Source organism: Panthera pardus, unplaced genomic scaffold (assembly GCF_024362965.1).
Source record: "Panthera pardus isolate Hobbes unplaced genomic scaffold, ASM2436296v1 HiC_scaffold_5, whole genome shotgun sequence".
NCBI classification, from domain to species: domain Eukaryota; kingdom Metazoa; phylum Chordata; class Mammalia; order Carnivora; family Felidae; genus Panthera; species Panthera pardus.
In genome coordinates, this window is record NW_026526980.1 from 5,117,832 (window position 1) to 5,145,084 (window position 27,253).

Below are 27,253 nucleotides of genomic sequence, written 5' to 3' on the forward strand. Positions count from 1 at the left end.
ATTTCTTCCGTCTAGCTGGGCCATCACCCACCCTCACCTTAGAGTCTGCCCGGGAGCAGTTGCCTAATTGCCGGGCTAGCCATGAGGCTGGAGAGAAACCTCCCCGAGTGGTAAGGTGTTGGAAAGGGGAAAAGGGGAAAAAATCCACAGGGGGATATGTCAAGTCGGCCAGTGACCTCTGTGTGGGGAGGGATGGCCCATACGTCAGATGCTTGTGGAGTGCCATGCGAGGACAGGGACGCCCTGAAAACGCCAGCCAGTCCAACGCACTTGTTGGAGATGCCGCGCACAGGGGCAGGGGAGGGAAGCCAGAGCGGGACAGCAAGCGAGAGAGCTCAGCGTGCCGTCCGGCGAAGCTCGGAGGCCACAGGAGGCCAGCGATTAAGACGCAGGCACCTGACTAACAGGTATTTACCCAGAGGATACAAACATAATTCAAAGGGTTAACCAAGACTCTGCCAAGAGACTGTGCTGTCTGGGACGGGCTGCAGGAGTTAACAGGACAATGAAAGCAGTCCTCATGTCAGGCTGCCCCCCACACAACGATGCGATCCCACTGTACTCGTCACTGCTGACACCTGGCTCGGTATCGACGCGCATCCATTCCCGCAGGTGCGTTCCCCTCTCCGTGGGGATGGCTACGGGCATGCGGTGCCCGGAGCTGGCCCTACTTACCCTGGACTGCACTGGACGCTACACCTGGGACGCTACATCCCTGCCTGCCGGGCCATCTACTCACTCGCTTACAGGAGAAACCTACCAGCTGGAAGGTGGTCAGGGCCCGACGTAGAACCGAAAACACATCTTAGCGGCTCTGTCCCCTGGCCGTGGTCTTCCCCTCTGCGGCCGCCACGGACGCAAGGTGGCAAGACACACGGCTGCCATCTTTAATTCCACCTGTAAGGCAATCCCCCTCCTTACCTAGGAGAGTTCCCGAATAAGGCAAGTAGTTCTGCCAAGTGGGAGAGCTCGTGATGTGTTAAACGCAACACGAGGGACACGTGCTCTCATCAAAACCGAATGCTGCTCATATGCACCTGAACGTTCCCACGACGTCTCCCAAGCCACGGCTAGTTCAAGCACACAGAGTAAACCTGCTGATTCCCTGGCTACTGACCCGGCTTGGTTCAATCGCTCGCCTTCTTCCTAGCAAAATGCTTTCCAGAGTTTCACAATCGTTTGTGTTTCCCTAGCCCCGGGACGCTGTGGCTCTGGGATTTGGTTACAGTGCACCTCGGCATACCGGCTCCAGCGACACCGCGGATGAGAGGCGTGAGAAGAACGTGTGGGCCGTCCAGGGTGCACAGGGGTGGAGCGTACGGGACGTGCTGCTGGCTGCTTTGCGCACGCACACCCTGAACACACCTGCCCGTCACTGTCTTGAGGATGTCCACATCCTGTGCTCCCTCTATATTCCCATCAGGCAGGATATGCAGAAAAAAACATGTTCAGTGTTCAAGGTCAAGGGCTTGGGGGGCGGCCAGCCTGGTGCGCCTCCTTGATAACAAAGAATGCCCGGATGACAGGCCTTGATCTCCTTGGAGCGCTGGTCAGGCGAGGAGGGGGAGGGCTGCAGATACTTGCTAGGCTACTTGCGACCCTACAGAAGCTTGCTGTGCACAGAGTCCAGCAGCAGATGCTTTGGGGGGGCTCCAGGAGGGGGACAGAGGCTGACAAGGCTGGGCTCCCGAGCCCCACTTCACCCACAGAGATAACGTAAACAAAGGGTGCTGCTGTTTTAAAAAGTGACGACGAAGTCTGAGCCCGTGAGATGACCCAGCATCCCCATCATCAGCTACATCCACTTAATGGGGACATGGGCTCCACAGCCGGACCGGCCGGGTGCCCATCTGGGATCCTCTACCTACACGCTCAGTGACCTTGTACAAGACACATCACCTCTCTGTCTCAGACTCTCATGTGCAAGATGCTACAACGGCACAGTCACGGGGTAGCCATGAGAGAAGCCACGCGAAGGGCTGAGAACAGAGCCCGGCACGCGGTAAACACTCAACAGACAGCAGCTCCCATCACAAGGGATTACGGTGACAGCATGGCCTCAAATATGGGATGCCAGCGGCCCTGAGATGTGCTGTGACTTTATGGACCCCGGTGAGAGCAAAAAAGCTGGTAACAAAACAATGAAGCTATGTGGGTCTGAAGACACATCCTGATTTCAGAGCTGTTGACACACTGTAACAGGTGCCTCTGAGAAGGACCAGCTTTCATAATCCGAAGCTCTTCTCAGGCTCCTTTATAGAGTTTCCAAAGCCACCAGCACAGGGATGAGCACGCAGCAGGCATTTAAAAACTGCCTTCGAGTTCTGAGCCTCATCACAGGTGGGACCACCCGTCTACACCTCCGTATCCCTACCCATGGCCTGATTCCTGTGGATGTGGTGCATACAGCTTGCTCCACGAAGCAACCAACGTGCAGGGGCTTTCTGAGCACCCAGTGCTGCGTGGACAGAGCTCAGCCTTCCTGCCTGGCTCCTTCTCTCCGCCCTTTATTTCCTTGTCAAGTGAAACCCTTCGTGTTTCCACCCCACACCAGGCAAAATACTCCAGGGTCAAAAATGATCAGATGGCCCCCCCCAAACACAGGACAGGGTTTAGAGGACAATTCTGCTTCTCTCCATTTTCAAGGGTGAAATGTGATCGTTCTACCCCCCAGGGAGCCAAAACCCCTTCTGGCCTGGACAATCACTTCCAAATGATGGATTTGGAAACCTCCCTGCCATCTGTTCTTGATTCTGGACTGGCTGTCTGGCTCAGCTTAACATCCTGGGGTGGCCTCCCCCCGCCCCACACCGGGGCCTCCATCGTCCCTTCCTTCCGCCCCATCTCCCAGCAAGCTGGCGGCTCCGAGACAGCACTTGGCAGGCAATTTGAGGTCATCCCAGAGGGCCCACGTCCGTACCTGTAAGTTTGGAGGAAATGGGGGTCTGTGGGGATGCCTGAGCTGGAAGAGGAACACCAAGTGGGAGTCAGATCCGTTCAGCTGGACTGAGACCTGTTGAGAGGCCGAGGGGGAGGGGGAGGGTCAGAGGGAGCAGAGGAGGGAGAGGGAGAACCCCAGAAGGTAGCTGGCTGGGCGCTCCAAGGGGGACGGTCATCCCAGAGTTTGCCCAAATCCCAGGCCAACAGCACCTTCTGTGATGCTTCTTGGCCCCAGATGTTACTCAGGCTCTGTTACTTGCAAGCGTGACAAGTACAGACCCAGACATGGGGCTGGGAAGATAACTCTGGGACCCTGGAACCCCTACGTCCCCTGCCATGGTGCCTGCTCATGTCTCCCATGTCCACGGCTGCATTCTATCTGACCCTGACCAGGAAGTAGGGACTGGACAACGGGCTTTATAACCATCGCCTCATTTAATCGTCACCGCTCCTCTCACAAGCTGGTATGACGAACTCCATTTCACAGATGAAAAAAAAAATGATATTCAGTGGGGTTGAGTAATTTCCCCAAGGTCACATAGCAAGTCCACAGGGTAGCTAAGATTTGAACTTGAAAGCTCTCTGGAGGTGAAGACAGAAACAGTCACCTGTGCGTCCCCAGCACATAGTGCAGCAGAGACCCAACCCGTGTAGAGCGAATGATTGAACAAAGATACCTCCAGCAGCTGCTAGATAGTCACCGAGCTGCATTTTCTGGACACACAGCGAGAACTACATTTCCCAGCCTCCCTTGCAGCTGGGTGGGCCGGGTGATAAGTTCCAGCCAATGGGATGTGGGCAGGAGTGGCTGGACCCACTTCAGGGACTGGCCGATGGAAAACTTCTGCATAATTCTCACTGTCCCTTTCCCACGCATACGCCCAAAGTAAGCGCTCCAGGGCCCCCTGCCCCCTCTTCAGCACCCCCCCCCCACCAGACACCTGCGCTCTAACACGAATGCCGCTCCTCCCCCACCAAAGAGGCAGAACTGACCTGGGATGGGACGTTGGGGCTGGCCGTAGCCCTTGCGTCCACACTGAAGTCAAACAGTCCCGGGGGACCCCGTCTGAAGACAACGTCCCCATCCAAACTCAGGGCCTGGGGGAGCCTCAGCTGGAAAGCAACGGTACCGTTTACTCTCTCCCAACGGTTGAGAGCTCTGCTCAGGGGCCACCAAACAGTGTCTGCCCAACCTGGGGACCGGTACCTGGGAGGAATGAGCTGCATTCAGGGCCAGGCGGTGCCAGATTTCCTCACCCTGAGATCTGTCATGGTGCAGACCCCTTAAGTGCAGCACGACGTTCTGGTTGACTTTCAAGGTTGCCTCCACCTCCCTGCTCTTAGCCTGGGTGAGCGAGAACCGGTGGCATTCAGAGACGTGACTTCCCATTTCCCAGGGCCTGCAGAAGCCACCCTGGGAACCCAGCGGTGAGAACAAAGTGGTCCCAAGATGTCTACCCACCCACTCACAGGGCAGGGAGTAGGACCAAGTGCACCAGGGTCTTTCCAACAGGGATGGTCAAGGCCGGTGCCCACAGGTAGAGTTTGTGGGGTGGGCCTGAGGGGGCAAACTTGAGGGTCTGTGTCTCATTCCAAAGGAGTGTCCTGGTATTAGTCTGTTTTGTTCACTGCTGTATGCCTCATATTTAATGCAGGACCTGGTGCATAATAGGTGCTCAATAAATATCCGGAAGAATCCAGAATCACCAGTGATAGCCTGCAACCCCAAGGCCAAAGACAGGCTGGAAAAGACAGAGAGAGAGAGGGAGGTAGGAAGGGAGGGAGGAAGGAGGAAAAGTTACTACTTCTGCTGGCTTTGAAGACAGAGAAGGAACCACAACACAAGAACCATGGGTAGCTTTAACAAGTTAGCAAAGACGAGGAAACGGATTCTCTGCTGAAGCTTCCGGAAGTCATGTAACTCCAGCAACACCTGATTTTAGCCAGGTGAAACCCATTTGGGATTTCTCATCTCCAGATCTCCAAGGTAAGAGTGTGCTGTTTTAAGCCACCAAGGGTGTGGTACTTTGTGCAGCAGCCATAGGATCCTACCACCCGTGGGGGGATCATCTGTTCACTTAGCAGCTACTAGCCTCTGCCACATGCCAAGCACCCGGGAGCAGGGCGCCATCTGTGCCCATGTGGGTTCACTGAGAAGTTACAAACGCCTTGCCACAGAATTTTATCGCTAGTGTATAACTTCAGAAGAATACACGACTTTAATTTAGAAACAACAGGGAGCAGGAATAAATAAATTCTTCCAAGAGAAGAAAAAGAAAGCATGCCATTAAACACAGAGAGGGTTTTGAAAAGAACGGGCAGCCAGGGTGCCCGTGGGTGGCTCAGTCGGTTAAGCGTCCGACTTGGGCTCAGGTCATGATCTCCCGGTTCGTGGGTTCAAGCCCCACGTCGGGCTCTGTGCTGACAGCTCAGAGCCTGGAGCCTGCTTCGGATTCTGTGTGTTCCTCTCTCTCTGCCCCTGCCCCGCTAGTGCTCTGTCTCTCTCTCTCAAAAGTAAACATTAAAGAAGAACGGGCAGCCATACTCAGCTAGATTCAAAGGCTCTGGTCTCCTTGGTTCTCGTTTCTTGTTACCAGGTGGGATTTGGGACCCCATGTGTCAGATCTTCTGATTCCTTTTTAATTAGAGGCAGAAATCTGATTTTTACCCCCAAATCTTCCGATGTTCGATGTTGACGACGTTTTGAAACATGTTAAGTGCTAAGCAGGCCAAACAAAACACATCTGGAGGCTGGATCCGGCCCACGGCGCGATTCTGCAATCTCCGGTTTAAACAACACTGAACACCATGGGGAGGTATTTCTGCAGGTGTTTGGGGTCGCATTATGCCCTCTGTTTCCTGTCAGGAGCTCCAAGGACTTCAGCCTCAAGCCTCTGGCAGCCATCTACAGCCCTGTTTAACTGGTAGGGATGTGGGGCCCCAGAAGGAGAGGTCTCTGTGCTCAATAGCCGGTCCCACTTCACCCTTCAGCAGGCCTCTGTATATCCCGCAAGGGAGAAACCACCACTAAGTTCTTCGTCCAGGGCCTGGCACATAGTAGGTGCTCAATAATTGCTTGCTGGAGAATGGGGTTACCTCCCGGGGCTTCTGCCCTAGAGGGATCAGGAAGGAGTCCGGGATGAGGGCTGAGGGGGCACCCGTCAGGTCCCTGAGGGAGAGAATTACGTTACATCTTGGTTCTCACAACCTCTGCGTTAAGAGATGCGTACTGTCTCCATTTTACAGACGGGAAGACGGGGGTCCAGAGTTGTGGAATCGTTTGCCAAGGGCACATCGCAAACACGAGTCTCATGCCTAGGAAGACGAATGCGAACACATTCTGAGGCAGGGGTTCAGGAAGCTACGGCCAGAGAGTCAGGCCGGGTTCGTTTTCCGTGTATACGGTTGTGTTTGTCAGTGCGGGCTGCTGTAACAACAATCCCATAGACCAGGTGGTTTAAACAACTGGAACTTATTTCTTCCAGTTCTGGAGGCTGGAAATCTGAGATCAGGGCATGCCGGCCACGTGGCTGTCTCCTTACTGTGTCCTCACGGGGGGGGGGGGGGGGCCTCATCTCTTCACGGGGGATCTACCTCGTGAGCTAACCCCATGCCTCCCAATACCTTCACATTAGGCCTTCAATGTGCAAATCTGGGGGTGGCGGGGACACATTCAGTCCATTAGCAAAAGTTTTATCAGAACACAGTTGTGCCTGTTCATTTGTGTTTTCTAGGGTGTTTTTTTGTGCGACGAGGGGGCGGAGACCGTATGGTCTACACAGGCAAAAAGAGTTACTGTCTGCTCCCTCACAGAAATAGGTGGTCGACCCCTGCTCTGGGTCAGGGACACGACAGATGTTCAATGGCACTGAGGTGACTATTCATTAAGCACTGACGACGCGCCAGGCCCTGAGGCTCTAAAGGTAAATCGAGGTGCACTCTGGAGATACCGCAGGTGTGGTTCCGGGACCCCCCCAGTGAAGTGATTCTCGCAATGAGCAAGTCAGATAAAATGCTTGCTGTCCCAGTGCACACACAAGTTATGTTGACAGTGCAGTCAACTGAATGTGCACGAAGAGCATCGTGTCTAAAAAACCAATGTATATACCTTAAAGATACCTTATTGCTAAAAATTGCTAACCATCGTCTGAGCCAGTGGTAATCACCGGTCACACGTTACTGTAACAAATATAATAATGAAAACGCGGACTGCTGCAAGAGTTACCGAAATGTGACACGGAGACCCGAAGTGAGCAAACGCTGTTGGTAAAACCCCACCAACAGCCCTGCTGGATACAAGGTGGCCACAAACCTTCAATTTGTATTTAAAAAAAAAAAGCAAAATCTGCGAAGCGTAATAGAGTGCCATCGGATGAGGTATGCCCGTTAAACAGATACAGTACTAAACACGAGTCTTGCAGACCAGTAGGGGAGAAAGGAATTGGTCAAAGAATCCTATCAAAATAAAACCGAGATCTCCAACAGGAGCCAGAAGCAGAGGTGGGGGGTGGTGCAGGAGGGGTAGCTGGGGGATGGGAGGTGGTCTGGGGTCGCGATAAAGCTTCCCAGAAGACGTGACGTATGAGCTGAACCCCCAACAATGAGTAAAGGGATGAAGGTAAAGCTGAAGGAGAGAGGAACAGCTCCAGGCACAGAACATACAAGGGTCCTGGGGCAGGAAAGAGACAGGTGAGGAAGGGAAAGGAGGCAGCAAAAGGGAGAGAGTGGTCTCAGGTGGCCTGGAGGGTCAGCGAGACAACAGCGGGCAGAGCTGGGGTCTGTGTCCAGAGAGAACTGTAATGAGGGGCATGACTTTAAGCAGCATATTGAAAAGCCCCCTCTGGCAGCCACGCAAGGTAGAAGAATGGGGACAGAGTGGAACAGAAAACCCAGGTAGGAGAGCATTCTGCTCGCCCAGGGCTGAGATGACGGCACTTGGATCGCGGGCCGCTGGGATGCAAGGTGCCTGGGGCCTCCGGGGCCTTCTCACTTACGGCGTGCTGACTCCAAGCAGCAGCACAACCCTCCACGTTCCCGGGGACGGCCTTGCTGCTGTACGGGTGGGTCAGGCCCACACACACCTGGGAGGGAAGAGCACACATGTGCGCGCGCACACACACACACACACACACACACACACACACACACACAAGGACAGGTCAGAAGCAGACAAGGGGCCTCCCCTTGGGCCCAGCCTCCTCTCCAGCTGCACCCCAGAGCCCACTTACGTAGGGGTGTCCTGCCTGGTAGCCCAGGACTATCGTCTGCAGGGTCTCCTCTTGGCCGTTCAGGACCAGCCTGGTTTCCAGGGAGCATCGCTGGTGTGACTTGTCCGCCGTGAAGGTCTCCTGCAGGAGCAGACTCCGCGGGATGGGCAGAGGCAAGGGGTGCCTGGCGTAGACAGAGGATAACGGGCCAAAGAATGGCTATTAAAACAGCTGGCAGGGGCGGGGGGCCAGGGGTCCCGTGAGCTCAGACGGGACCTGTCGCAAGCTTGCAGAGCAAAGACTGTCACAGAGAGAACATGAGGACATACCCCGGCCCTGCGCATTATAATCTGCCAATTGATACCCATTCCCCGTCTCGCCTCGCCGTCTCGACAACCCAGGGACCGGGGCATGGCAGGGGTCATCCTCGCCCCTTGGCAGCAGAGACCCAAGCACAGGCAGCACCTGGGGTCTGTTACCTTCGCTGACTCCTCTGTGCCTCGGTGTTCCCACCTGTGAAATGGGGGCTAAAATACTAGCCCCCCCCCCCCCCGCCATGTCACACGGTGGTTGGGACCATTGGACAGAAAGTCTACACAAAGAGTACAGGCTCCCTGAGGGCCAGGACTTCTGTCTTTTTTATTCTCTGTTTTCCAGACACCCAGAAAAGTACATGGCACATAGTAGGTACTCAACAAATAGAAACAAAACAAACGAACGAATGAGATCTATGCAGATAACAGCTGCTGGTACTCTTCTGTTACTGCTGTTTGGACACGAGATGACCAAGGTCACGCAGAGGGTCTGGACATGGCCTGGAGTTCATGAAATCCCCCCTCTTACATCCCCAACCACAAGAGCCACCTTTGCAACCAGCTGTGCCTCCAGGAACTGAAAACATTCCCCAGAACGGCTTTCAGGCTGGGGTGGGGACAGGATTTCTGCTCCCAGGTTTCTTAGCATCCGAATGGAAGGGGGACTAGGGATGCGGGGGCTTCCAAGGGACGCAGATGGCTTGTCTCTGAGCTCCGGGCTCTGTCTGGGCCCCGCAGGCCAGCGTGGACCTCCCAGGAGCACAGCTCACCCTGTCCCCCGTGACCCTCCACGCTGCAGAAGCAGAGGCCCAGGAAGACAATGCTCGTAAGGGGAAGGGCCTGCATGTACCTGAGGAGGAAGGTCCCCCGCTTCTGGTACAACCTCCCGTCACGCGTCACCTCCTCCAGCTTGCCCTCCAGCTCCAGGCCCTGAGGCTGGCCACTCATGCTGGTCACCAGAGCCACCAGAGACACGTGGGTCTTCCGAGGCTGCAACAAAGACCAGGCTGATGGGGACAGATGGCCAGCGGGGACCGAGCTCCTTAAACCTCCCGCCTGGGGGTCCAAGGGGCTCCTCCCACTGCCCGTCCACTGCCCTGGGTATGGCATCTGACAAGGGCTGCTGAACTGCATGGCAGCCTCACCCTGGATCAGACCGCAACATCGCACGGTATCACCACCATGCCTGCACCTCCCCAGGCGCCCAGCGGGGAAACGAAGTTCTCAGGCTTCTGGCTCCACGAGGCAGGGCTTTGCTAGCACGGGTCCGTGCTAATAAGGCTAGTTTCCATTTACATACAGAGAAACTGGGCTCAGGGAAGCCCAAGGTCATAGACCAAGCTAGTGGCACTGAGCCCTCTCCCACCCCAGGGGAGAGATCTGAGGTCTCTGAAGAGTGGAGCCTCCAGTAAGGGCTACCGGGACATACCTGCTCCATGTGCCTGTAAGCTGCCGTTAAGTTCACCTCCTGCAGGGGGCCCTTCAACCAGCCGTGCAGTATCTTAAGCTCCTGGCTGTTCTCTGCGTGGATCTCACTCTTCAAAGTCGCACTCCATGCTGATTCTACTTCAGTCCGGCTGCAGAAGAGGCTCTGTGCCAAGGCCATCTCCGTGGACACCTACATTGAGGAAGTGGAGGGTGACCCTATGTTCTCCCCTGGGATGCCCTTTCTCCCCATTAGCACTTGGTGAACTCCTACCCATCCTTCAAAACCCCTCCGATACCACCTCTGGGAGGCCTTTCCCGACTGGTCCCGGCAGAATTGGTTGTTTCCCACAGGGTCTTGAGGAAAGAGGAAAAACTTCCCTCCATCTCTCAGCCCTGAACAGAGGGAGAATCTGAGTTATCAGAGAAGATAACTCCCTTCCCCCTCTCTCCTCTTCAGCTCGGAAAGGTTATATGATCTCACGGGGCCACCATTATCAGCAGGCAGGGTCTCTGTGTCCCAAGGGACACACACATGCGGGTGGCCTTCTTTCCCTGCATCATCGCTGTGGTCTTCAAAGGCCTGGGAAGACTAGGTGTTGTTCTGGCTTGTCCTGGAGCTGGGGGAGGGAGGACACTGTAGCCCCACACACGGCTGTACACCCCAGCCCACGGCCCCTGGCACAGGCCCCACCAGGAATAGCACGGTGTCTGTACCCTACAGGCCACTGTCCGCTGTTCACACAGCTCCAAGCCTCAGGAGAGGGGGTGATGGGGTCAAAATGGGGTTTAGGGATTACTGAACCCACTGCCAAATACTAGAAATCTGTAACACCTTGTCCCGTAGGTCACTGACCCTCGGGTCTCCCCCCAGAACCATGCCCACCACCCCCCCCCCCTGCAAACGCCAGATGTCCATTTCAGTGAAAGGCACCTCCTACCCACACACCTGCTCGGCCAGAGCCTTGGGGTCATTTACGTCGTGTCTCGCGCTCCCTCCTCCCCACTGACAATCCACCAGCTCATCTGTCAGCTCCAGATTCAAACGTGGCTCTGGCTGCCACGTGTTAGTCCCTCCTGAGTCCCCAAGCTTGCCAGTGATGCCTGACTCCTCACGCCTCCATCCTGCTCCCACTCTGCCCCTGACTCAGAGGGGACTGCACTGTCCCCAGATGGGCCCATGGAGCTGCCTCCTTCTGGGTCCAAGTCAGGCCTGGACCTCCTGCTGGGTCCACCCATCATCCCAACACGGGGAGGGGATGGATGTGCCCGGCTCCCTCGTGGGACACCCAGGGCATCTTCCACTGACTGGGTTTCTTTCAAATCTTTTGGCTTCTGAGATCAAACAGGTGCACAGAAGCATACTTAATTACATCCAGCAGCCGGTACAAAAGTCACCTACGACCTTGAAGGAGTTTTTATTCTGGTTTTCGGCAAAAGCCTGAGGTCTGCTTGTTGCCGAGTTACCCTCCAACCTGCCTTCCTGTTTTTATCAGCTGCTAAGCAAGAATATGGGAAAGTGAGGGGTGCCCGGGTGGCGAGCTGGCTGAGCATCCGATCCCAGAGTCTGTGAGTTTGAGCCCCGCACTGGGCTCATTTGTTAGCACAGAGCCTGCTTTGGGTCCTCTGGCCCCCTCTCTCTGCCCCCTCCCTCAAAATCAATCATTAAAAAAAAAAAGAATATGGGAAATCGAGATGGGATGGGGGGATGGGGTGGTCCCCTCTCCCAAATTCACTTAGCGACTAATTCTCAAGACTGTACACATTGGGTCATCCAAACCACCCACATCTGTGACCTGATCTCAGGTCTGCGTGTTCTCCCTCTGCGTGGGAGACTTTCTAAATGGCAGGGAACCACGCTCCTGGGCCCAGAGTCCGCCTGCGGGAGGGGAGCAGGGGGTGTGGCTGGACTTGCGCACCCGGAGGTAAGTGGTAGTCGGGGTGTAAATGTGGATCTTGCCCTCCCTGTCGCGGCCCCGACGCCTGCAGGCCACTTTTATCACCAGGTTCTTGAGGGTCCGAGCTTTGCCCAGCGTCAGCTCCAGAACAGCCTGGAAAGTGGGTCGGTGGGGCCAGTACAGCCTGTGAGCCATCGAGACCATCAGCCAGGGACTATCCAGGTTCAAGGCTCCTGCAAGAAGTAAACAGACAGAAGTTGGACACCCAGTATGAAAAGAGCTACTGGCAGGCTTCGAGAGGTGCCTCATCACATCCACCATGGGCAGGTTTCGCAACTGGGAATGGGTGAGAAGGGGCAGAAGGGAACTTTGCAGAAGGCTGGTGATGCTCTGAATCTTGCAGGGGCTACACAGGTGTGTGCACCTGTCAAAACTCATTAAGTGGCACCCTGGAGAGGTGTGCATTCCCCTCTAGTTAATACCGCACATACTGGAATACTTAGGAGTGGAATGTATGGATGTCGCCAGCTCACTTAGAACTGCACCAACGAATAACCTGGACGTGGTAAGGGGACGGATATGTGATAACACAAGGGGAATAAAAATGGAATCGTAGAATCTGGGTTAAGGGTACGTTGGTATCGTTGATACAATCCACGGTACTTTTCCGTAGGTTGGAAGTTTTGTCACAGTGACATGTTGGGCAAAAGGTATATATGCAGATGGGCACCTGGGTGGCTCAGTCGGTTGAGCGTCTGACTCTTGATTTTAGCCCAGGTCATGATCTCGTGGTCGGGAGACTGATGCTGACAGCCTGCTTGGGATTCTCTTTCTCTCTCTCTGCCCCTCCCCTCCTCAAAATAAATAAATAAACATTAAAAAGAAAAAGAAAGGTCCACAGATACAGGTCCCAGGGCTCCCCATCCAAATGCTCAAGACGGAAGCTTCCCAGTCAACAAGTGCACCCCCAAACCTCCAAACACATGTAGAACTCCTTCCAGAGTAGTTCTGAGTGGTCAATTCTTAAACATAAGCACACACCTAAGCCTTGCGTGGCATTCAAGGAAAGCCACTCATAGAAATTCAGAAAACAAAAGTTAAAAGAAACTCAGAAAAATCAAAGCCCCCAAATTCTCTTAGGTCTCAGAAAGGTAGGAGGAATTGTGTCTGTGAGCAAAACACTCTAAGAAGAGAGCTCCCAGGAACAACAACAACAAAAAGCTCTAGAAAATAGAAGAGAGCCAAAATTTAAACGTAGTCGAAGGGGTGGCAGAACTTGAGGAAATAGGTCATCAAAACAGAACAGAAAGATAAACAGAAGGAACAAAGGAAAGCAAAGAAAGAAAATTAGAACCTCAGTTTCTGGAGCCTATCTGACCACAACACAGAGGGAAGGAGATTATCAAAGAAACTGTACAAGAAAACTACCAGACCTGAAGGACACTTCCAAGTTGAAAGGGTCTACACAAAGTGCCCAATACAATGGATGAAAGAAGATGCATGTCAGGGCACATCATAAGATCTGAAGATGCTGAGAATACAGAGACATTCCAAAAAGCTTCCAGAGAGTAAGAAAGTGGTCACATACAAAGGCCGATGGACCAAAAATAGTATCTCAACTGTATGAAAGGACAGTAGAGCAAAGTCCTCAAAATCCCAAGGGGAAAACGAAAATTCTCTACTCAGCCAAGTTACCCAGGTAGAATGAAGCCAGTTTAAACATTGGGGGAGCAAAACATTTACATCCTGTTATGAGATGAACTGTGTCTCTCAAAAATATACCAAATCTCACCCCCTCAGTGTATCTCACAACAAGACCTTATTTGGGAGTGAGGTCATTGCAAATGTAAGTAGTTATGATGAGGTCACACTAGAGTAGGGTGGGCCCTAAAACCAATAGGACTGGTGTTCTTGTAAGAGGAGGGAAGTCTGAACCCAGGCATACACACCAGGAGAAAGCAATGTGACAACAGAGACAGAGATGAGAGCAGTGTGGCTGCAAGCCAACAAACTCCAAGTAGTGATGGCCACCACCACAAGCTAGGAAAGAGTCAGGGAAGGATTCTACCCAGGGTCACAGAGGGAGCATGGCCCTGACAACACCTTGAATGCAGAATTCTAGTTTCCAGAACTGGTGAGAGAATTCATCCCTGTTCTTTTAAGCCGCTCAGTTTGTGGTCATTTGTTAAAGCAGCTTTAGGAATCTAATACCTCTCTCAGGAAGCTACTGGAAGATGTGCTCCATCAAAACAAAAGAGTAAATCAAGAAAAAAGAGGACATAAGTGCAAGAAACAGGGCTGTGACCCAGAGAAGTAGAAAGAATTCTCAGAATGATGGGGAAGGGACACCCCAGAACCACAGCTGTGCAACTAGTCTACATTGGAGAGGGACAGTGGTTCCAAGAAGAAGGTCTCCAAGAAAAATATGGGAACTAATTGAAGCTGATGCATAATCTCATGTGTTTGGCCATCTGGAGAAGAGTTTTGCACTTATGCTTAAAAAACTGGGGATAATTAGTAAGAGGAAAATAGGAAACTAACCAAACAGGGGGAAAGCCCATTATAACTCCAGAAAAAACAAAAAGTCAGCTTTGTGTCTCAGCTAAGAAGGACATTTATAGAGTCACAATTAAGTAAACAGTGGATATTCACAGACCAACTCTTTTAGGGGGGCAAAGAAAAACAGATATTCGAAAAATTCTGGTTAAAGAGTTACATTATCATCTTGTCTGGTAAAAAAATATATGAAGAATGTCTAAAATAGAAAAATCAAGAAATAGCAGTATAATTATATTATTTTAAGAGCTGAAGAGTTTAATAAGAAACAGATAAAAGAATTTATAATGGTTGCTGTATTAAGTAAAACTCTGGATAGAAAGATATGAAGCAGACAATTACAATAATTGTTATAAACTAGCTTTTTAGTTTAGGGATGCCTGGGTGGCTCAGTTGGTTAAGCGTCCAACTTTGGCTCAGGTCATGATCTCCTGGTTCGTGGGTTCGAGCCCCACTTCAGGCTATGTGCTGACAGCTCCGAGCCTGGAGCCTGCTTCAGATTTTGTGTCTCTCTCTTTCTCTGCCCCTCCCTCATGTGCATGCGCACTCTCTCTTGCTCTCTCTCTCTCAAAAACAGACAATAAAAAGATCTTTAAAAAAAATTTAAAGAAATATTTCAAGTACATACGTCAGTAGAGAACATCATCTGATGGGCCCCTATGTAATACTCACCCACCTTCAACAATTACCAACTCAAAGTTTCTACTTTACTTTTCAAACTATGTATGACTACAATAAGAATAAAATTAATTCAAGGATAAACCATGGTAAATCCAGTTTTTCAAGGCGAGACAGTGTTCCAGGGAGCAGCAACAGCATGTGCAAAGGCTCTGAGGTCTCTGGGGGAACAGAAAAGAAGCCAGGGGGACTGCAGGGTAATGGACAACAGGTGAAGTGGGGCGGGGTGACACTGGATAATTAGTATATCAATCTTGACATCCAGGCAAACAAAAAGGACAGGTATTCCAGGTAAGGGGCATAGTCCGAGCAGAGACCTGGGGGCCAGAAATCTCAACCGCTAGCCAGAGCCTCCCTAAATGACACTCACCTTCCCATTTCCACAGGGTAGCTCTAGAGGTGTCTTTCCACCGCAAGCCGGCAGCAAAGGGCAGCTGTCCGTTGTCCTGAACCTTCAGGTGTGTGCTGCTCTCCACGTGGGGCTGCCGAAGGCTCAAGTGGTACAGCTGTGTACGGTAATCCACCTGCCTCTCAGGCACCTGGAGCGCAAACTGGACAAGACCCACCGTCAACATGCTGGTCAGAGCACTCCACTCCCAACCTACAACATTCCCCTGGCTCACCAGGACAGCCACGGGTCGGCCTGAGTTCCCCAGTTATCAGGAACTGCGCAGCCCAGGCCACCCCTAAGGAAACCCTGTACCCATCAGCAGTCACTCCCCACTGCCCCTGGAAACCATTAATCCAATTTCTGTTCCCATGGATTTGCCTATTGTGGACATTTCGTATCCGTGGAATCATATAATATACGGCCTTTAGTTTCCGGCTTGTTTTATTTAGCATGACAATTTCAAGATTCACCCATGTTGCATTGTAGCATGTATCAGAACTTTATTCCTTTTTATTGCTGAACAATATTCTTTTTTTTTCGTTTTTTTAATGTTTATTTTTTTTCATGTTTATTCATTTTTGAAAGACAGAGAGAGACAGAGCACAAGCAGGGGTGGGGCGGAGAGAGAGGGGGACACAGAATCCGAAGCAGGCTCCAGGCTCCGAGCTGTCAGCACAGAGCTCGATGCAGGACTCGAACTCACAGAGTGTAAGATCATGACCTGAGCTGAAGTCGGACGCTCAACCAACTGAGCCACCCAGGCACCCCTATGTTTATTTATTTTTTGAGGGAGAGAGAGAGAGGGAAAGAGTGTAAGCAAGGGAGGAGCAGAGAGAGAGGGAGACAGAGAATCAGAAGCAGGCTCCAGGCTCAGAGATGTCAGCATAGAGCCTGACGCGGGGCTCGAACTCACGGACCGTGACATCATGATCTGAGCTGAAGTTAGGCGCTTAACCTACCGAGCCACCCAGGCACTGCGGGAGCCTTGCCATGTTAACATTCATTTTTCAATCCAGAAACATGGGATGTCTCCCCATTTATTTCAGTTTCTTTAATTTCTTTCAACAACATTCTGTGGTTTTCAGAGTATTAGTTTTACTTTCTGTTGTTACTTTTATGCTGAAGTATTCACCTTTTCTGACACTATTACATAAGGAATTATTTCCTTAATTTCATTTTCAGGGTTTTCATCGCTAGTGTAGCGAAACACAACTGACTTTTGTATATTTATCTTGTCTCCTGCAACTTTGAGGAACTCATGTATTAGCTTTAATAGATTTTTTTGTGTGGATTCACTAGGGTCTTCTACAGAGGACATAATGTCATCTGCAAACAGAAATAGTTTTACTTCTTCCTTTCTGATCTGGACATCTTTTATTTTTCTTGCCTCACTGCCCTGGCTAAAGCCTCCAGTTCAATGTTGAATAGAAGTGGTGAGAGCAGACATTCTGTCTTGTTCCTGATCTTAGAGGGAAAGCATTTAGTCTTTCACCATGAAGTATGATGTTGGCTGTGGATGTTTCATAGATGGTCTTTGTCAGGTTGAGGAAGTACTCTTCCATTGCTCATCTGTTGAGTGTTTTTACCATGAAAGGATACGGGGATTTGCCCAATACTTTTTTCTGCTTCTACTGATCATCTCATCTTCTACCGATGCATCCTTTATCAATATAGTGTATTACCTTGATTTTCCAATGTGAAACCAACCTTGCGTGCCTGGGATACAACCCGTTTGGCTGTGCTATGTAATTCTATTTATATAGTGCTGAATTTGGCTTGCTAGTACCTTCTTGAGGATTTTGCATCTATATTTATAAGAGGTCTTTGGTTTTTCTTTTCTCCTGAGGTCTCGGTCTGGTTTGGGCACCAGGATGATACTGGGCTCAGAGAATAGCCCAGGAAATGATTTCTCCTCTTGACTCATCATTCAGTAAATTATTTTACAGTAAATTAATTCTGGCACAATCCAGTCCAGCCAAGAGGCTAAGAGCCTAAGGTTTGCAATGAGATATCCTGGAGTTTCTACTTCAATTCCGCCACATGGTAGACCTGTGGCCAGGGACACCTCAGACCAGCGTGTTGACACAATTTCCGTTCCAAAGAATGAGGACAGATAGTGGTTACTTCACTGGGTTTAAATGAGATGCTACCAACAACACAGGTGACGTGTGGCCTGGTAATAATAAATGGCTCATGACTACTCCCTCTATCCTTCCCTCTTCTGTTCCCTGTCAGCGTCTTAAGAATAAATGGTATCTTGGGGCACCTGGGTGGCTCAGTCGGTTGACTGTCCGACTTCGGCTGATCTCACGGTTCGTGAGTTCGAGCCTCACGTCAGGCTCTGTGCTGACGGCTCGGAGCCCGGACCCTGCTTCGGATTCTGTGTCTCCCTCTCTCTCTGCCCCTCCCCTGCTTGCACTCTCTCTCAAAAATAAAGATTAAAAAAATTTGAAAAAAAAAGAATAAATAGCATCTTATTCATACTTGTCCCCCCAGAACCTAGCAGGGTGTCCGCCATATTCAGAAGCCTGCAGAAACACCGCCCAGCTTTCATGTCTTTCCCAAAACCCTGGGGGCCAGATGCTTTCCAGAAAGAAGATGTTTTCACAATTTAGAAGAGTAACGTAATGCATGTACTACAGTCGTGGAAAGAGCTGTCAATCACGTCAGAGTTCTAATTTTTTCAAATGTCCAACAATATAAAAGAGCCATCTGCAGTAGACTAAATACAGAAAAGATGGTGCTCAGCCTTCCTGAGCGACCAGGGAAATGCAAATTCAAACTACGAGATATCCTTTCCACCCATATCAGCAATATTTTTCCAGTGGTAAAAGTCACATATGGGTGAAAGGAAACTGCTCCTCTTGGACGTGGCTGGAGGGGTGGGGGATTGATTCGAGCATTTTAGAGGGCAAACTGTCAAAAGGCAGCCAGTTAAAAATATACAAATCCCAGTGGTGCATTATGACCTGCGTCCCAGAGATACACACGTGCCCAGGGAGGCATGCCCAAGGATGTTCAGACTCGCTCTGCTAGAAACCACAAGAGTTACATGGCCGAATAAGATACAATACAGCAGCATAGGGAACATGATGAACGTGTTTAAAAGAATGGATCAGATGTCTACAAAGTAACAAGAAATTCCTCCTACAGGGTAGCTGAAGGTCTCACAAAGCAAGACTTACCAAACAAAACTAAATGCTTGTGACAGGCCCACAGAGCAAACAACAGAAAGAGATCTCCTTTCCAGCGCCCAGGAATATAACTGCTGTTCCTTCTAGAAGGGGCCAGGATGGAAGAAAGAACTAAGAACGAAGTTTTAGCTTCATTCTGAATGTTACTTTTTTTTTTTTCACAAGGGGAATTTATTCACAGAGTGTTGTTGGTCTATATAAAAGCAATTTAATACTTGGGAATAAAGTTAATCAAGAAGACCAAAGACTTGTATACTGGAAATCACAAAATGTTGGTGGAAGGAGTTAAAGAAGATATAAATACATGGAGAGACAACCAGTCTTCACGAATACAACCCAGAGCAACCTATAGGTGTAACTCAATCCCCATCAAGAAGTGCAATCAGATTTTGGTGTGTGTGTGGCAGAAACAGAAAAAGCCATCCTAAAATTCATATGGAATCTCAAGGGACCCCAAACAGTCCAAACAGTCTTGAAAAAGCAGCACGAGGTTGGAGGCCTCACAAAGCTACGGTAATCAAAGCAGTATGGCAGACAGAAAGGCAGCGACATAGAGACCAGTGGACCAGAATGGCACGCCCAGAAGACAACTCTCACATTTGTGGTCACATGATTTCCAACAAGCACAGTGAGCCCAGTCGGTGGGGGGAAATCCCAGTCTGTTCAACACTCCGGGGCTGGGACCTCTGGCTATCCACACGCAAAAGAACACAACGGGACGCTTACCTTATATCACACACGAAAGTTAATTCAAAAGGGATCAAACACCCAGTTGACAGCTTAAACTAGAAGATCCCTAGAAGAAAGCATCAAGGAGAAACGACAATACATTTGGTGAGAATTTCTTGGCTAGGACCCCCAAAGCACAGGCCAGGAAAGTAAAAAGAGATCGATTGGACCATCTGTGAGTTTAAAACTTGTGTGTATCGAAGGCTGGTATCAACAGATGGAAAAGGCAATCCACAGAACGGGAGAACGTATTTGCAAACTACGTATCTGATACACAGTTACTGTCTAGAAGGTACAAGGAACTCTTACAACTCAGTGTCAACAAAGCAAAAGGGGGTTAAGGACTCAAACAGACATTTCTCCAAAGAAACAGACCAATGGCCGCCAAGGGCATGAGAAGATCTCAATATCCCTCATCGTTAAGGATGTGCCAATCAAAATCACAGTGAGATAACACCTCACACCCATTAGCACGGCTACTATCAAAAACAGGAAACGACAAGTGTCAGTGCACACGCAGGGACCCTGGAACCCTCGTGCGCTGCTGGGGCGGGGTGGGGGGGGGGAGTGTAAGATACGCAGCCGCTGTGGCCATCAGTATGGCTGTCGCTCGAAAAAAATTAAAAATACAATTACCATCTGATCCATCACTCCACTTTTGGAATTATCTACCTAAAAGAATTAGAAACGGGGACTCGAACCGATAATTCATACACCCACATTCACAACAGCATGTTTCACAGCAGCTAAAACACGGAAGCAACCTAAGGGTCCATCAACAGAGGAACAGAGGACAATGTGATGCACGTATCCGAAGGCACATTATTCGGGCTTGAAAGGGAACCCATTCTGACACCAGCTACAGCCTGGACGAACTTGGAGGATGTTACGCTAAATGAAAGAAGCCAGTCAAAACGATACAAATAGCATAAGATGCCACTTATATGAGGGACCCCGGGCATCAAGAGGTGTGGAGAGTAAAAAGGTGGTTGCGGGGGCGGGGGGGCGCGGGGAGTGGCGAGTTATTCTTTACTGGGGACGGAGTTTCCGTTGTACAAGATGCAAAGTTCTGGGGGAGGCTGGTGGTGATGGTTGTACCACAGCGTGAGTGTCCTTAATGACACTAACCTCTACATCTAAAGATCGCAAAAAAAAAAAAAAAAAAAAAGGTCAATTTTATGTTGTATTTTGTTACGATTAAAAACATTTTTAATATTTTTTTTAATCTTTATTTATTTTGGAGAGAGAGACAGCGTGCGAGCAGGGGAGGAGCAGAGAGGGAGGCAGACACAGAATCCGAAGGAGGCTCCAGGCTCTGAGCTGTCAGCACAGAGCCCGATGCGGGGCTCGAACTCACGAAGCGTGAGATCATGAGCTGAGCCGAAGTCGGACGCCCAACCGACTGAGCCACCCAGGCGCTCCCAATTAAAAACATTTTTAAACAATTGAAAAACACACACCCAAAGGGTGTGCCTTTCAAGAGTACATCGCCTGTCCGGGGGCTAAGTGCTCAGTTATACTTATAGACAAGCGCTAGCCCTCCGGTAAAACCTGAACGTGAAGCCGAAGCAGGCGGTGACCCTGCAACCAAGGCCTGAAGGGATGTGGTGACGGGGGGTGGGGGGAGGGGGGGATGCCCAGCTGCCAGCAGGCAACGCTGCGGTTCTGTGCAGCCTGCGCTTACCTCCACGAAGTAATTGCTCAGGGCCGGGCCGGAGTCATTCTGGAAGGTCTGGCTGATGCGGAACTGCCTCTTACCGCTGCTCTCGTTCCAGTGCTTCCCATAGCTCACCTCCAGGTGGGAGTGCAGGTGGCCCGAGCCCTCCTCGTGCCGGAGCTGAAGCTGGGGACCCCCCCCCCCCAAGGAGATCCGCAAGGAAGCCTGGTCTGCCCAGTCCCTGGGCCTCCTCGCTGCCACCCACCGTGGCTCCTCTGGGCAGACAGTTCCACAGGAGGTGAATGTCTTTTTGCATTGACTTTGATTTCGTAAAACAATGCATTAGAATATGGTCCACCTTTGAGACTATGTGGTCAGTACCCCTTAAATCCTGAGAGTGGACTGAGTGAAATCCGCGGCCTCTTGCCCCCACTATCTACGGCAGCCTCTGGCTCTCTGATAGAACCTCAGTGGATCAGGGTTTCGAACCTGGCATCCTGCCTCCCCCTCTCACATCTCCACACCAGGTTCGTTCATGTATTCATTCACTGAACACATTTTCCCCCAAGTACCAAGTAGGTACTATGCCCAGCACTGGACATCAGATACCCAAGAAGGAAGACTCGAGAAGATCCTGCACTCATGGGGGCAAGAATCCAGTGGGAGAGGAAAATGTGAAATAAGTCAGTTAACAAGGGAACATCGGCTTCTCCCTTCTGCTCACGCTGCCAGCCACTATGGCAAACTGCGAGTTCCTATCGCTCCAGCTCTCCCTCCTGCCCCAGGACCTTTGCACTTGCCATGTTCCCTTCCTGAAGCAGGCTTCCATAGGAACAGAGCCATTTCATGGTTTCATTTTCACCTTAAGATGTACTTTTCCCAAAGAAGCCTTCCCTGCCATCCCATCCAAACTAGATTCCCCACTGTTATGCTTCCTCAGTCTCCTCCCTGTTTACCATCCATGTCCCTATGGCTCCCTTGCTTTGGTCTCTCTCTCGTGCGCGCTCTCGCTCTCTCTCTCTCTCTCTCTCTCTGTGCCCCCACCCAGCAACAGCATGCCACAGGCCAGGCGCTGCCTTGTGCACAGCTCTCCCGAGTGCTAGGCACATAGTAGATATTCACTAAAGACCAAATGAACCAATGGACGGAAGCCTGAGACTGCAGCTCCAACTCCAGCCCCGTTCCCATACGTGACCTTGACCAAATCTCTCCATGGGGATGAGCTCTGGGCCCTCCCCAGACGCCCCCGCCCACCCACCCAGGGCACTCACCTTGTGGCTGAGCGCTGGGGCCTGCGTGCAGTGGAGCTCGTGGTCCAGCTCTAGCTCATAAGCTGCCTCTGAGCCACTGTGCGTCCGCAGCTTCTGGCTGGTGCTGCATTCTTGCGCCAGCTGCCTCGCCTGACCTACGCGGGGCAACCCGGAGACGCCTGCCCGTCGTCCGCCAGCAGCCCTCCATCCCCATTCCCGGGACACGGGAGCACACAGCCCAGTCTCGGCCACCCCCACCCCTGCCCCGGATCCGCTCCACTTCCTGTCACTCGCTGGAACCTACTGAAGGGGAGGGAGGGCTTAAGGGACAGACTTAAATATCTTTATTTTTTTTTTAACTGGTGGGTGCTCAGGTCTATTCAGGGCCAATAAAGTGACCAGGTGGCTAAGGAACAGGGTGAAGAAAGGACAAAAGGCAAGACGGCACTTCGGCCCCCAGAGCCAGAGCCCCAGGAGAGGGCGAGGGTCCCGCCACGTCGGCCCCCGCCCAGCTCGAGGTCCGTACCCAGGAGGCCATACTTGATCCTCAGGGAGCTGGTCCAGAGGCGGCCCCGCTGCTGCACCAGACCCAGGCCGCGCAGCCCCACGAAACCCGGCACAGAGAGCTCGCCGCCCAGGACCACCACCTGCAGCCCGTCCTCCGCCTTCTTCTCCAGCAGCACTGCGGGGGGAGCGGGCAGTGAGAGCGGCAGGCCTGGTGTGGCCGGGGCTCCCTCCCGGGGGCCCCGGGGACAGGGGTGCTGGTGGAAAGGATGCCCCGGTGTCTGCCGAGGAACACCGATGTCAGAGCACTGACCCTACTACTCGGGGGCGACCCCGAAAGTCACTTTTGTGGGTCCAGGCCAAAAGTCTTCAAGTAGAAAACAAGACAGATCAGAGGAGAAAAACAATGCCTCGGAGGCCATCTGGGGAGGCCTTTGGAAACCTGTTTCTGCGACCCCAACGTTCAGCCAGTGACAATACCCAGAATACCCACGCCAGGGGGCCAGCAGGCCCTGCCGTCATCCCCCCAGAATCTCCCAGAATACCTACGAGGAGCAGAGCCACAGGGCTGCACCCCAGCTCTGGCATCAGGACAGGCACCTGCCAGGCTGGCCCATGCCCAGGACAGGCCATGTGCTCAAGGTTGAAGCCGTGCCCCGTGCAATTTGGGTCACAATGCAAAATGTGCATTTTACACATGGTAGAATATGGGCCAGAATCAAGAGAGTCCAAAAGCTGCTGTTCTGGGGTTCATGGAAGGTAGTTGGCGTCGAGGGGAGCCTCTGGGGGGGGCATCGAAGGGAAGGCATGAGCAGGTACGGAGCCTGGATTTTCCCTTGGGGGGGATGTTAATACTGGCAGGTTTCGAGGGCATGGAGACTCCACGTGGGGTGCTCAGCCCTCCCCCTCCTGTAGCCTGGCGCCCTGAAGAGAGGGAGTGGGCAGGAGGGGGCCCCTCTTCCTACCTGACAGGTGGGCCTGGTCACTCAGCACGTTGCTCAGCAACAGGGAGAAGACCAACCGGCTGCCTGCCTGCCGGCTGAAGTGCCCGGTGAGGACCACAGGGCGGCCCGCCGTCACCAGCTTTGCCTCCAGCTGGGCCTCAAACCGCTGGGGCTCACCGCCAGCTGCTGGCCACAGGTCACTCCGGCCCTAAAAAGGCCCTAGCATCACCGGGGGCGGGGCCGGGCTTGCCCAGCAAGCCCGGCTCCGCCCACAAGAACTGAGACAGACTGGACAGGGGACAGAGGACGGAGCTTAGCCAATAGCCTTCACGGCTGATCTTTCAGACTCCTATGGCCAGCTCAAGGATTCCCTTTTCCCATTGCACTGATACCCACCTATCACTATACAATTTACTTATTGATTTTGTCTGTTACAATGGAAGCCCCAAGAGGAGAAAATTGTGTGTGTCTCTTTCACTGAGCTGTCTTCCAAGTACCCGGCACACTATGAGTGCTTGATAAATAGAAAAAACGAAGACGCTCAAACCTACGGGTTTCAATCCCCTCCTTGGTCTCCCCGTCTCCCTCTGGACCTTCTTTGGAAATAGAGGCTTTGCATATGAGCGGGTTATAAGGTCACGAGGGCGGGCCCTACTCTGGAAGGACAGATGTCCTTATAAAAAGAGGAAACTTGGACCCAGACAGAGGAAGACAGCATGAAGACAGAGAAAAGATGCCACCAGGCAAGGGATGCCTGTGGCCACCGGAGGCTGGGAGGGAAGCATGGAGGACATCCTGCCTCCCAGCCTCCCAAGAGCCACGGAGGCTCCAACACCTTGATTTTGGACCTGCGGCCTCCAGAGCCGTGAGAAATTTCTGGTGTTTCAGCCACCTAATTTGGGGGGGTGTATTTTGTTAGAGCAGCCCTGGGGAACTAATACAGACTGCTTGGGGCACACACTGCTATTTTTTCTGGAAATCTGGGGAACGGCATGCTTTAACTTGCCTCTCTCTACTGAGCTTAAAGCATGCTCCTGAATTACTAATATGACTGATTTTTTTTTTACCTAAGTGGTAGTAAGATTCGAGCCCACGTTTCTCTCCTTTATACGTCTCTGAGTGCCAAGAGGTCACAAATGTTATGGGAGGAGGACACAGCAATGGTGACGTCAACTAGTAAGCAGGGACCCTGGGACTCAGGCTGGAAATGCCCGGAAGGTGGCAGGTGCCAACGTGGGAGGCCCGAGGATACGGAGATATGCAGCAAACCTTGATGTAGTAGACGTCCCGGTCGTCCATTACCAGCTCCAGGTGACCCACGTGGCCGCTCTGCAGAGTCTCGATCTTTCCTGGGGACAACGCAAGAGTTTAGGGACCAGGGTTTGCCATTCTGCCCCCTGCACTCCCCCAGGACAACATCCTGCCAGTTTTCTTATCTCGGGGCCCCGGGAACACGGAGGGGACGCGGTCATTACCGTCTAGCTCCAATTTCTTCCTGAGATGCAGAAGCTTGAGCCGGAACCTCCCCTGGGGCAAGCTGTAGCTGACGTCCACCCCGACGTCCCTGGGCACGTGTGACTTGGGCGTGCCCATGAAGACATGAGCCGAAGCTTCCCGAGGGAGCCAGCCGTCCTTCTGGAAACACAGCAGACTGCTCAGGCTCCAGAATCTCATCCAGTCTGAAGGTTCTCCCTCTTCCCGAGGGAAGACCCGCATCCCCACCACTCAAAAACTTGAGTTCTGAGGCTCCTCCTTGACCTCTCGAGGCAAGAACCAAGTCGCAAATTTGGAGATCTCGAGCAGTACCTGGGGAAGAGCAAAGTCCTACGGGAAACTCAGGACCACGTCTACAGGGACTTGGTTTGTCCCGCAAATAGCCTGGGGAGAAGCAAGGCATGGCACCCACCAGGGGCACCCTGAGCAGATCCCCTCAGATCCCTTATCCAGCTCAGCGCACGTATCTATGAGTCTCTGCACAGTGTGCTAACACCTGGCACCTGGGCCTCCAGAATGTTGCCCTCCTGTGCGTTTTTACAGGAGTTAAAAACAAAAAACAAAAAATTGCAGCTTCCCAGCCTCACAAGGACCCCACTCTGACCTGGAACCCATGCTCCAGGGCTCCCCCAGGATCAGGAAGAAGCTGCTGCTTCACCTGACGTCACTCCCCACTCACCTTCTTCTCCTTCCCTATTCTTTAAAAAAAAATTTTTTTTACATTTATTTATTTTTTGAGAGACATAGAGAGACAGAGCACAAGTTGGGGAGGGGCAGAGAGAGAGGGAGACACAGAATCAGAAGCGGGCTCCAGGCTCTGAGCTGTCAGGACAGAGCCCGATCCAGGGCTCAAACTCACAAACCGCGAGATCATGACCTGAGCCGAAGTTGGATGCTTAACCGACTGAGCCACCCAGGCGCCCCTCTTCCTTCCCTATTCTAACTTCCACACTCTCTTACTAGGTCCCCCTGGAGCCTTTTCTTAATCACTTTGACCCAAATCCTTGACTCAGGTCTGCTTCTAGGACAACACAGCATAAGACAAGAGCACCCTTTGAGACCCCGCATCATTGTACGTTCTTTCACTACCTGTAAAGGTTCACTACTGTGTATGAAGCTAGCTGTAGGCACAGGGAGTGTGACTGAGCATTACATACCAAAGACCCGTATCCTCATGGCACCTATATTCTAGAGGGGAGGGACCACCAGACACAAGTCTACACAGGACGGCACCTGGTAAGGGGTACTCTGCTGACAAATTCAGTGTTTGGGGCCAGACATGGTAGTCAGGGAAGGCTGCCTCGGAGGAGGGGGCATTTGAGAAAACAAAGGAAGCAAGAGAGAGAGCCAAGTGGATGCCTGGGAAAGAGTATTCCAGCCAGAAGAAACAGCCAGTGCAAAGGCCCTGGGGTAGCAATGTGCTTGGTGTTTAAAAAAAAAAAAAAAAAAAAAAAAGGAGACCAGTGTGTGGACAGTGGTGAATCTGGTAAAGAATTTGGGAGATGAGAAGGACAGACCAGTGGTTCAGGGTGTTTGGCTCCTACTCAGAGTGACAGAAGCCACTGGAGAGCTCTGTGCAGAGGAGGGACAAGAACCTTCTGGGGTTCAGAAGACCTATCTGGCTGCTAGGGGAGAACAGATGGTAAGGAGACCAGAGAAGACACTGGGAGATCAGATAGGAGGAGGCTGTTGAATGCCCATTCTGTGCCAGATGATGGGGACACAGGAGAGAGAAAAACAGGCACTGAAGCTCTTCCCGGGAACTGAGTAGCCAGTGGGGAAAACAGACAGCAGCCAAGGAGCTTTAGTAACAAACATGAAAATGATCTAAAGGGAAAGAGCATGGTCCTAGTAGAGCAAGTAACAAAAGAACATGACTGCATTGGGGTCATCAAGGCAGGCTTTGCTGAGCAGGTGACGTGTGAACTGAGACTGGAAGATTCAGAGTTAACAAGTCAGACAGCCAGAGACAGAGGATCAGCCTGTGCAGGGGTCCGGAGGCAGGAGGCAGACCACAGTTGGACCAGCCCAGCCCAGCCGCTCCAGAGAGGAGCCCCATGTCCTCATGAGGC

The 27,253-nt window shown here is 51.9% G+C and overlaps 1 protein-coding gene across 1 annotated transcript in view; it reads right to left on the bottom strand.

The window, feature by feature from the left end:
- The window catches only part of LOC109278326 (uncharacterized), a 131,096-nt gene that overhangs the window by 61,359 nt on the left and 42,484 nt on the right, over positions 1 to 27,253 (bottom strand). Inside the window, 15 exon segments of the mRNA XM_053894285.1 lie at positions 2,921 to 3,013; positions 3,934 to 4,053; positions 4,148 to 4,285; positions 7,935 to 8,021; positions 8,169 to 8,331; positions 9,312 to 9,451; positions 9,891 to 10,079; positions 11,806 to 12,017; positions 15,389 to 15,569; positions 21,017 to 21,175; positions 22,261 to 22,394; positions 22,766 to 22,921; positions 23,709 to 23,895; positions 24,957 to 25,036; positions 25,163 to 25,322. Of these exon segments, the coding sequence (XP_053750260.1) occupies positions 2,921 to 3,013; positions 3,934 to 4,053; positions 4,148 to 4,285; positions 7,935 to 8,021; positions 8,169 to 8,331; positions 9,312 to 9,451; positions 9,891 to 10,079; positions 11,806 to 12,017; positions 15,389 to 15,569; positions 21,017 to 21,175; positions 22,261 to 22,394; positions 22,766 to 22,921; positions 23,709 to 23,895; positions 24,957 to 25,036; positions 25,163 to 25,322 (2,199 nt within the window).